Source organism: Wyeomyia smithii, chromosome 3, assembly GCF_029784165.1.
Source record: "Wyeomyia smithii strain HCP4-BCI-WySm-NY-G18 chromosome 3, ASM2978416v1, whole genome shotgun sequence".
In the NCBI taxonomy this organism is placed as follows: Eukaryota; Metazoa; Arthropoda; class Insecta; order Diptera; family Culicidae; genus Wyeomyia; species Wyeomyia smithii.
In genome coordinates this window covers 30796245-30808203 of record NC_073696.1, presented here as the reverse complement: position 1 = coordinate 30808203, position 11959 = coordinate 30796245, and the positions used below count along the sequence as shown (strand labels likewise).

The following is an 11959-nucleotide window of genomic DNA, read 5'->3' as shown; positions in this document are numbered from 1 at the left end:
GATCAAACTGGAGCGAATACAATATCGTTGTTTGCGTATCGCCTTAGGTTGCATGCAGTCGACCCATACGATGAGTTTGGAGGTTTTAGCTGGAGTACTACCATTGAAAAACCGCTTCTGGAGCCTGTCTTCTCGTATTCTAATCAAATGGGAGGTCTTGAACCGTCCCGTGATTGAAAATTTTGAAAGGTTAATCGAACTTAATTCTCAAACCCGTTTTATGACATTGTATTTCAATCACATGTCCCAAAATATTAACCCTTCTTCGAATATTCCAAATCGTGTCGACTTATCAAATACTTCTGATTCTACTGTGTTTTTCGATACATCCATGATAGAAGAAACTCGTGGAATCCCGGATCATTTACGCGTGCAGCAGATCCCTAAAATTTTTTCCAATAAATATCGAAACATCAACTGCGACAATATGTACTACACTGACGGATCACTTCTTGATGGGTCCACTGGCTTCGGTATCTTCAATAACAATTTAACCGTCTCCCATAAGCTCGATAATCCTGCTTCTGTTTACGTCGCAGAATTAGCTGCAATTCAGTACACCCTAGGGATTATCGAAAAAATGCCCACGGACCATTATTTCATCTTTACGGACAGTCTCAGTTCCATTGAGGCTCTCCGATCGATGAAAGATGTTAAGCACTCTCCGTATTTCCTGGGGAAAATACGGGAACATCTGAGTGCTTTATCCGAAAAATCTACTCAGATTACCTTAGCGTGGGTCCCTTCTCACTGCTCGATACCGGGTAATGAGAAAGCGGACTCTTTGGCTAAGGTGGGCGCAACAAACGGTGATATTTATGAAAGACCAATTGCCTTTAATGAATTTTTCGCACTTGTACGTCAGAATACGATCATCAGTTGGCAAAATGCTTGGACCAGAGGGGAATTGGGAAGGTGGTTACATTCCATAATCCCCAAAGTATCGACGAACCCGTGGTTCAAGGGGTTGGATGTAGGTCGGGATTTCATTTGCGTGATGTCCCGGCTTATGTCCAATCACTATAGATTTGACGCGCTCCTCCGTCGTGTTGGGCTCGGGGAAAGTGGTATCTGTGCCTGTGGTGAAGGTTATCACGACATAGAGCATGTGGTTTGGTCATGCCCTGTACACCGTGACGCCAGGTCTAAATTAATAGCTTCCCTGCAGGCCGAGGGTAGACAGCCGGCTGTTCCTGTTCGTGATGTCTTGGCGAGCCGTGACCTATCCTACATGTCCCTTATATACGTTTTCCTGAAATCCATCCACGCCCCAGTCTAGTCCCGTTCCCCTCCGTCTACACCCAACAAAACGACAAGAACACGTTTGAACCTTAAGCACAAAACCAGCAACCAGACCCCGCACAATAGAACCAGGACCCAAGGACTACGAGCCTCTGTCCCAACTCACGACATCGTGGCTCAGCAGTACGAATCCATACATGCCATTCGACGATTATCAGACGACCATTGAACAACAAAACACTGATTGGAAATCCCATGCTAGTTTTAAGTTAGACTTAATTTCAGCTCGTAGTCGGCAGCGAGGATAAAAAATTTGCTTTAGTTTTTAAGTCATCAGATATAATTGGCGCCGTTAAACATTAAATTGTATTTGTGCCGTGTCAAATAAATGTTATGTGAAGAAAAAAAAAAGCAGTAAATCCCCCCTGATCACTACGTTAACTGTAATGACAGAAATAAGACGAAACAAGTGCATACAGTTTGCTTTGAACATTTATTATTTCCAATCAATATTTTTAAAATGATATCACAATCTGTTTCATTGACGAGTTTAAATACCAATTATTTATTCGGCTAGTGCACCAGTACTTTGCCAACACCAATTTGATCAGCATAGGCTACCTGTTCCACCACTGGAGCGGAGGTCTTTACCACTTCCGGATGTTCCCAACCGTAGGCACCCGCTCCATAGCTTCCCCAAGGCAGACCCCACGAGTTGACCTTCACCGATGGTACAACAGTCTTAACAAGGTTTTGATATTCCCAACCAGCTCCATACGTTCCGGAGGTCTTGACCAGCTCCGGATGCTCCCAACCGTAGGCACCCGCTCCATAGCTTCCCCATGGCAGACCCCCCGGGTTTAGCTTTACCGATGGCACAACAGTCTTGACTATGTTCTGATATCCCCAACCAGCTCCATAGTGCCCCCATGGCTGAGCCCAGGATTTAACTTTATCAACGGCACCATAATAACCATTCCATCCGTTGTTGGATAGACCAGCTACTGGCCAGGATGAGGTCCAAGATTTCTGGTATGGGTAGGCAGCTACTTGGTGATCATTCCAGCCGTTCCAACCGTTGTTCCAGGAGTTCCATTCTGCAGAGTGCGATGGCCAGTATGTGGGTTGGACGTAGGATCCTTGAGTGGCAACAGCCAGGGTGGCAACCAGCAACGCAACGAAGCTCTAGTTTGTACAAGGAAAAAATCAATAAAGCAATACTTGAGCGAATTGATTAATTTGACAAACCTTCATTTCAAAAACAGTTTGGTGTTGATGCCTTTGTGTTTGATGATGTACTGTGATTTTCGCTATCGAAGTTGGTCGATTTTATATCTGATGAAATTTTTTAGATTGTGTTCAACGCCGATTAATTATACATCCAGCATTTATTATCACCACTTCCTCAATTTTGTTTTGATAAGTTGCAATTTTCCGGTAAATTCAACTGTCGAAAAATTGCAAAAATGTAACAATCAAGCAAAAAGGAACATAAGAACCCAATTTCCGGAAATGAACGTTATTTATGGATCGAGGACAAAAACCGACTTGAGAGTATAAAAACGTAATCGCACCGTACAATAATCACAGTTCAAATTTTGCTATCTAAGTTTGAGCAGCTTATCAAAACATTAAGAATAGTACGTAAAATGAAGGTAAGTTTGATTTATTCAACCATCAGCACAGACGAGTTCTTTAAGACATAAACATTTTTTTACGCAGATACCTTTTGCCATACTGATTGCCACTTTGGCAGCTGCCGCTCAGGGATCCTACGTACCAACCTCTTACTGGCCATCGCACTCTGCAGGATGGAACTCCTGGAACAGCGGTTGGAATGACCACCAAGTGGCTGCCTACCCATACGAGAAATCCTGGACCTCATCCTGGCCAGCAGCTGATCTATACAACAACGAATGGAATGGTTACTATGGTGCCGTCGATAAAGTCCATTCCTGGGCTCAGCCATGATCCTTGGACCATTGTGAGCCTTTAGAAAAGATAGAAGCCGGTTCTGGAGACACTCTTCAAAATACACCTGTCTATTCATGGTGCTTGAGATAACGAAAGGAGTACTCCGCTTTTCGCGCTTTGGCGAACTTGAACATCTTCTGTGTTTGGAGGTTTTCTGAAACATCAAACTTATCTTGGGTAGTAAAATACAGGTTTCCTGGAATTTGTTTGAAGACCGCCTTAACATAAGTTCAGTTGTCCATTATGCAGCAGTGTTGTTTCATTACTCTTCGGTCGTATAACTTCCGGACATGGCTTTTTGTGACCGTATTCTGCTTTTGCTGAACACAAAACAGTAAATGAACGTTTGCTAGATATCAGCGAGCAAATCGATGTGTCAAAAATTTTCACGTCAAGCTGTCATTAGTAAAATCCGCCAAACTGCTGCGAAGCTCATACGGGATCACAGCTAAGTTACTAGCTAGTCGGTACGGGACCATGGCTAAATTACGGTTGAGCTAGATTGAACAAAAAAAGTAAATATGATAAATACACAGTGGTGGGCACCATTCCGCTAATTCGCTAATTCGCTAATTAGCGACGCTAAAATTCAGTTAGCGATTTAGCGATTTCGCTAATTTTTGAGCTGGTTAGCGAAACTGTTAGCGTCGCTAAAATTTTGGCCTTCGAAACGCTAATCGCTAATTCGCTAAATTTTGTGGAGAAGCGACAATAGAAATATTTAGAAAAACTGTGAATTGCTGATGGCGTACGTAAATTGCTTCGAAAGAAGAACATACTTGACTGCGAAAGTTACTTTTGTCGGTTTTTTACCCTAGAATGGAGTTCCAGTTATCGTACAAGCCACAGGAGCATTGTGAAGAACAAGCATAAGGTCTAGATTGAATTTTTGGCACACCAAGAACTTTGGTAAATTGCAATGCGCTTGAAATTATGACATCTTTGGTTCTACTTTTTCGATTCAGATAATAATTGAATTTTCATGAAAACATTCCTAAGAGTATCTATTTTCAATACAAGCTAAATAACTTTTGTTATTCTTGTTTTTACAAAATCAAATATGAATACCGTTTCGTGAACCTCTTACTGTAAATAGCTTTAAAAAGTAATTGTTTTCGTTTGTTTAACCAAAACAGATCAAAGTGGTCCAAATCTTACAAAACATGAGCAATAAATATAGCGATATGACTATTTACATATTAAAAAGTTAGCGATTAGCGATTAGCGAAAGTTCCGCTAATGTGGGTTTAGCGTTTAGCGTTTAGCGATTATCGAGCTAAATTTTCCGGTTAGCGACTTAGCGATTAGCGTCGCTAAATTTTCGGTTAGCGGTGCCCACCACTGTAAATACACATGTATAGTTCAACAGTAATTTGATCATAATGCTGTGGCTGTGGGTGCGTAAAAGGTGGCGGTTGAGAGAAACATGGTTCCTTTACTCTAAAGGCCCAAGCACAATGGATACGTTTGCGTTGCGTTGACGGTAATTTGACAGAACGTGTATGGGCTAACTGTCAAATTGCCGCAAACGCAGCCGCAACGTATCAATTGTGTTTAAACCTTAACTGATTAACCAGCAGAATATACTTTGCTTTGCTGAATGTACAGCAAAATTACGTTGCTGATTATCCAGTAATTGAATTGGGTTGTTTAGCTATATCAGTTGAAAGATATGCATTTTCTAAGTAAAACGTGATTTAAAAAAATTTTCTATCGTTGTCCTTCGCTTTTTAAATCACGATCTAAACTACTCGAAATCTGCTCGAAATCGCTACAATGACAGTTCGCCCATATACCAAATGTCATTGTGGCGATTTAAAGCGAATTTTATTCTTCATTTAAAATCGAAGGATAATGATATAAAGTTTCAAAAAATCACGTTTAGCTCAGAAAATTACACTCTTTCAGATGATATATAAAAATTGGAAATCCGTGAATAGCTATACACCCCAATTCAAGTTTGCTGAAGTTACAGTTAAGGGCTGTCAGTTGAAAAAAATTTCGCTTTACTGAATAAACAGCTAAATTTATTTTGCTGGATGAATTGCTAATCACAGCACGGCAAAATCCAGTAAAATTTTGCTGGTTTCTGCAAAAAATAAATGAGTGTGTATCTTAAGAAGGAGTTCAGTACATGAATGTTTCTTTGCCAAGTTCAATTTGTACAGAATTAGGGACAAAATTTAAATCAAGCTTTCTTTTTAGCGAATACTTCCATTAAGTATTGTACAGCTCACTCTAATCGCCGCAGAATGCCAGTTAGCCTTGGACTGTATCTCGTTGATAACTGACTCTCGTGTCTTCTTTAGGTTCTGCTTGACAATAACCCACTATTTTTCCATAGAGCGGTGGTATATTGGGAGGGTTTATGTCCTTTGGTATCTAGACGCTGTTCGCAGCAGACCAGGCCTTTCCTCGTACTTGAGCCAAAACAGAACAGACAACTGTGTTGCTTGAGGAAAGGCTACTTACTCTTCTTTCCTAGTGAAACATTTCTCAGGATTTCACCTGCGTCACAATATTATGCCAACGCACTCGGTCCATGGTAGTTTGTCTCAAGTTTCATGGGCGGATTCGAGACGAACACCATTTTTGCGGGGTTGTTGTCCGGCATTCACACAACATGCTCCACCCATTGTACCCTACCAGCTTAAGCGACTTTCTGGATACTGGGCTCGCCGTAAAGTTGCGCCAGCTCGTGGTTCTTTCTTCGTCCCCATACGCCATCCTCACATACTCCACCGAAGATGGTCCTAAGCACACGTCGTTCGAAAACGTCTAGTGCTTGCAACACCTCCTCGAGTATGGACAATGTCTCGTGCTCGTAGAGGACTAGCGGTCTTATGAGCGTCTTGTACATGGTGCACTTGGTACGACGGCGAATTTACCTTCAATCAAACCTTCTCTGCTTCACATCTCACCTTGGTGTACTGTTCAGTCACCGCTTGGAACATCCTTCCGAAAAGGTCCACGTCGTAAGTGAAGCAGATGAACTGGCTTGAATCACTGAAAATCGTGCCCCGCATGCGAGAGGCGGCACATATTATAACACCCTCGAGCGCAAAGTTGAACAGGAGGCAGGAAACACCGTCGATGATTTTCCATAGTTCTACACGGTCAATAGTATCGTAGGCGGCCTAGCGTGAAGACTTGATATTTGCGACACTTTTGGAGGATCTGTCGCAGCGTGAGGATTTCACATCCACAAAACCGGGTTGATAACTTCCCACAAACCTTCGAGCTAGCGGCGGGAGACGGCGAAAGATTATCTGAGGGAGCACTCTGTAGGCTGCGTTAAAATCGTGATCGCACGGTAGTTCTCACATGCTGTTCTGTATCCCAGATCCTGACTAGCAGCTGATGCAGACACTTAAACCAGCCTATCCGGCCCAGCTGGATAAACTCCGTTGCGATGTCATCCTTTCCAGCTGATTTGTTGCTCTTGAGCTGCTTGATAGCATCCTTAACCCGCTGTGCTGACGAAGTCGTGCCTACCGTCTTCGTCTGCTTCTACGCCATTCATGTGTTCGTTGTAGTGCTGCTTCCACCAGTTGATCACCTCACGTTCATTCGTCAAGATTCTGCCATCCCGACACTTTTCAGCTCGCGGCACAAGCCTGTGCGGGATGCGTTTCTTGTAGAATCTACGTGCTTCTTGAGAACGATACAGTTGCTCCATTTCGTCACACTCCAACTATTTCAGGCGACGCTTTTTGTTCTGGAGAAGATGAGTCTGTTGTCATCGTTTCTGTTTGTATCGACACACGTTATGACGGGTCCTTTGTGGCAGCATCAATACCTGAGCAGCATTCTTTTTGTCTAGAATCGTTTGATACTACTTTTCGAATCAGCCGTTACGTCGATTCCTCTAGACGAATCAAACAACACCTTCCGCTGCGTTGTTAATAACTGCTTTCACACACTTTCGACAGCCTAGTGTGTTTGAAAATCCTTGCCCTGCCTTTCCTCTTGATATATGTTTCATCATCTTGTACCACGCTCACGCAATCAATCTTCGTCAGCATCCTCACGTACAGCTTTCGTGGCCAACTTGTTTTGCTGTGGCCAACTTTTATAACGTTAGTGAAGGTTGATTTGGTCACATTCAACAATTTTGCCAACTTGGCGTGCGAGTAGTTTTGATTTTCGCAATGCATGAGCGAAATTTTGATGCGTTGCTTCTCGTGCTTCGACGCCATTTTCACAACTGAAAAGCGTAAGTCAAAATCAAAGGCAAGGCATGATACTATACACACACACCTTTTTAATAAGGGGTTGTTCGTGTGGATTCTTACACCTCGATGAACAGAAGGGTTATCCCTCGTTTTCAAGATAGTTGCTTGCAAATAGCAGTTCCGTTACAGCATTGGAGAAGACAAAGCGAATTCAGTACAAAAGAGAAAGTTAACAAGACACGACGTGTTTTTCTATTAATCCTTAAATATACAGTCCGTTTATTTTCAAGCAAATGGTTTTCTTTAATGTCTCGGGATTCTGCGCCTCCGATAATCTCACTTGATTTTGCTCCATTAACAGGGGTGTTCAGATTTTTTTTTGATGCACGATAAAAATAATACGTCAAAATTGATGTTCACCAATTTTTGGCCGTAAGACTCTTTAGAACACAATTTTCGAGACATCACTCACTAAACATGTGAAAAGGACATATCTATATAAACCAATATATTGCGTTTTTCAATTCATACAAGCTCGTACAACTAAGATTGTTTGATAAAAAAATCTAAAATTTGACTTCTGCGGTTAGATTAAACTTGTATTAATCAAAAAATGTTATATCAAGCATGGTTTGTTCATATATGGCACATGGGCCCTTTTCATATATGTTTGGAGAGATTTGGTTTTTTTTCTTTTTGTTATATTCTTGAACAATAGAGTACATTGCGAGTTATTCCTAATCGAGGTGTCTAAAAAACTTTATACGTAAAACTCCCAGGTTTTTCGTATTCGAAACGATTAATTGATATCTTTAAAAAGTGCCATTGGAAATACTTAAAATGGGTCACTGGGGCTTGTTATTCAAAAAAACCTGATCGAAAAATCTGTTCAACAATAATTTAAATGGAAAGAGGAAGAAAATATTGCATTCTACTCGATCTACTAGAAAACCAATCAAATCAAATAATTTGATAATGATAATGACCTATACAGGGTGATTGGTTCCTTGTTGGGAGTATTTCAGAGGCTGATAGAGGGCCACATTTGATGAAAAAACCTCCTCTTTGTATATACCCTAACGCTGACCTACTCGGAGTTATTCAACTTTTAAGCTTCTTGGATACTCTTGCATAAAGTGACTCCAATTTCAACTGTTTTTCACTTAGGGCAATTCTATTAGTTTTATGTATTTGAAAACTGAGAAAACTTTCTACATGCCTAAAAAATGTAGTAAAAATAACATTTTAGAAGAAGAAATGTTCGAAAGTAGTACTGTTGTACACGTATTTTGACGCTTTCTCACACATAAATCGTGGTAACCGTTATTGTTTTGATAGCTCAAGTTGAAAGTTTTCAACCGCGCAACAGTCCGTTCTTTGACACCAACTCTCTATCTGCTTTAGTTTTCGGGAAATGCTTTCATAGTTTGATTCTGCAAATCTTCTCGAGGAATCGATAGAATTTATTCTTCATTCCATCGGTTTTGTTAGGCAACGGAACGTACGTTTCGATTGCAAGTTGGAGTGAAGGCTAGGTTTTAGCTTGAATTATCTAGGCATTACCAGGGTTACTTTACGAACTAATTTCATTTTTGTCATATGACTTACATTTTAAATTTATCAAAGTTGCATGTAACACAACTAGTATTTGATTTTGATTGTTAAAAGCTTAGTTTTTCACACTACTAGGCAATACTATCCAACGCAGCTTATTTTATTCACTAGATTCAGACAAAGACTATATAACAAAGATCCCTTACTTGTAACTAGAATCGTTAAAATCTTTAGAGAAAATCGATTTAGGTTGCTTTTACTGTTTTATTTAGAAATTTAAAGAAAAACGCACAGGGAGGTAATAACTTTTTCACTGCATAAATGCTTTACAAAAATTCAAAACCAATTTTGAAATAAAAAACTAAAGCTTTTATGAGATTGTTTAATCTCGTTATAATATTCAACTCATTCAGCGATTGGTTCAACAACCTTTCTCCTTAACGTTAAAGGCATCATCCACTTCGATCAAATCCATCGTGTGCAGCGTCTCATCATAGTCAATCAGCTCCTGCTCCATGACCGTGCCAATGTGGTATCGTTCATGTTTCGATTGATCCGCTCGGTATTTGAATTTTTTCTCGCAGAAACGGCATCTAAAACAATACAAAAAAAATCCTAATCAATCAAATCACTTCGGTCCCGCAACCAGTTCTACCCACTCAAAGTTCATCCCATCGGTGTGCTTCATACGATGCGCCTTCAAGGTTCTCTCGCGCACGAAAGCCAACCCACACACTTCACACGTGTACGGCCGAACGCCGCTATGCTTGTCCCTGTGTTCATTTAAACTGTTCTACAAATGTGGATTTAAAATTAATTAAAAATAAAACAACCCTAATCCTTTCAATACCTTGAATCGAAAACTTTTGCCACACAGCTCGCAGCAGAACGACTTGACACCGGTATGCTTGAACATATGCTGCTGCAGCCTCTGCCTAGTGGCGAATCGTTCCGAGCAATGCTCGCAGTGGAACTTCATCTCATGCTTCCGTTTATGGCTATAATGTTTGGCCCGATTATCGGTCATGAAGTCGCAACCTTCAACGTCGCATTTTACTGCCTCTACGAAAAATAATCTACTTTTCTGATTTCGAGGCTTCGAAGCCACCTGATCCGCGTGCACAGAGGAGCGCAAGTGGTCTTTCAAGGCCCCGTTTGTCCGATAGCAGTTTCCACAGTAATCGCAACGGTAGCCCTTTTCCCCGGTATGCGTTCGTTCGTGAGTGTTTAAGGAGGTTTTGTTAGTGAAGCTCTGAAATTGAAATCCAATTATAATCTTACACAGTGATGTGAATCTTCGAATCTCACCTTCTCGCAGTAATTACATTGGAACGGTTTCTCGTTGGTGTGGCTTCGCTCGTGCCGAACCAAGCGAGCCTTTGTAGCGAACTTTTTGTCACAGAATGGGCAGGTGAATCGACCTTCCTCAAGCACCTTGTGAGATCTCACGTGGAACATGTAGTTTCTTCGGTTCAGCATTTTGCTGCCGCAAATTTCGCAGGTGTATTCGATGTCGGTCTCTTTACTGTGATTCCGATGCATATGACTGTACAATCCGACGGCGGTGCACGTCTTGAACGGACATTCCGGACACTCGATTGAACCGGCGTGCATTCTAAAGTGTTGATGCAGCAGAATTACCGATTTCACGACATTCTGTGTACTTTTATAACCGGCACACTCTTCACAGTTGTAGGGAATCATATCCACGTGTGCGGGAAGATGTGCGTTTAGACTTTCGGAATCGTCGAAATTGCTCGAGCAGATGTAACATTTGTTAGGATCAAGCTTCGTTTCATTCAATTCGAAATTGTGCCGATGAAATGGTCGCTTTTTCCGCTTTAGTCTCTTTTGCTCTGGAATAGACTCATCGTCCGCAGCCAAGGTTTGGATTTGGTACGCATCATTATCACTCGTATGTTCATCGTAAAAATGGGCTTCTTCCGTGAGCTCAATTTGATTGTTTTTATGCAATTCTGCAAGACTAACAACCAGTGGCACACTGCTGTTTAGCACCATTCTCCTAAGCAATAAGTCCGCCTCAAGGAACGATTTCCGAATGCCGTAAGCAGTGTGCAAATTCTGTTTGCATTCGCTGCATATCATTGTGGGGAGATCCTCACGGTCTTGCACGTTTACACCTGCCACTTCTAGGATCATGTCCGAAGTAGAACCGTCATCGATACCGGATAGCATGTGCTTCGGTAGCTCACGCAGGCACAGCCGACAAAAGCTACTCAACTGATGGTCGTAATCTATCGAATCTATGTAGTTCGTTTCGATTTTCAACGATGAGACTGTGCACTCGATATCCGGTGTAGCTGAGGATAATAACAAATTATAATTGGCATGATCAATATCAGGAAAGACGTACCTGGTAGTGATATGGCTTCCACTGGGTCCATGATATATTATCCGTTGGTTTCTCGTTTGTAATTGTAACTATGCTTCATTACTGTAAGTTTTATTACATTATATGAAGAACTAAAAGATAAATGCAAAATTTGTTTGTCTGATTCGGTTTTTGGGAAAAAAAAACACAAAGTTCACTTCAGATGGGTTCATTCTCACCTGTGTTTGACAGCTTATTCATTCATAACTTTATTTTGATGTCGTTTTTCTATAATCACTGTATTACTATAGTCTGGCGAAGTGGATTTTACGAACTTGAAATATCGGATCAATGAAAATAATGTTTACCAACTATTATATTCTCCGGGTTCGAATCACCGTAAATCTAATCTTCTCGGGTTTCAATTGATTTTTTTCAGTGAGACCACCGAAAACAAAACAATGAAAAACCCGAGAAAACCGACTATTATAATTAATACTTATTTCCTAGGTGCGAGAGACTTCAAAAAGCATTGTTAAATACTTACCGTTCTAGATGTTTCCATACTGCCAGCGATTTTTAATGTATCACTGCCCTAAAACTTATTAAGGGGTAATATCTACCAAATGCTCAAAACACAAGGCTTTTTCCGTGATTTTTTTTTGGAAGGACATTTGAGATG

At 41.0% G+C, this 11959-nt stretch overlaps 2 protein-coding genes across 2 annotated transcripts; both read right to left on the bottom strand.

The window, feature by feature from the left end:
- Positions 1-1815: 1815 nt before the first annotated feature.
- LOC129726630 (uncharacterized) lies at positions 1816-2553 on the bottom strand. The gene is made up of 2 exons (XM_055683571.1): positions 2491-2553; positions 1816-2427 (listed from the first exon to the last, which is right to left on the bottom strand). Exons 1-2 carry the CDS (start codon positions 2494-2496, stop codon positions 1816-1818), a joined length of 618 nt encoding a protein of 205 aa, XP_055539546.1. The 5' UTR covers positions 2497-2553.
- Positions 2554-8833: 6280 nt separating this feature from the next.
- On the bottom strand, positions 8834-11506 carry LOC129726628 (zinc finger protein ZFP2-like). The gene is made up of 5 exons (XM_055683569.1): positions 11320-11506; positions 10254-11266; positions 9796-10197; positions 9605-9738; positions 8834-9538 (listed from the first exon to the last, which is right to left on the bottom strand). The coding sequence occupies exons 1-5, from the start codon at positions 11348-11350 to the stop codon at positions 9367-9369; spliced, it is 1752 nt and encodes a 583-aa protein (XP_055539544.1). The 5' UTR covers positions 11351-11506; the 3' UTR covers positions 8834-9366.
- Positions 11507-11959: the final 453 nt, after the last annotated feature.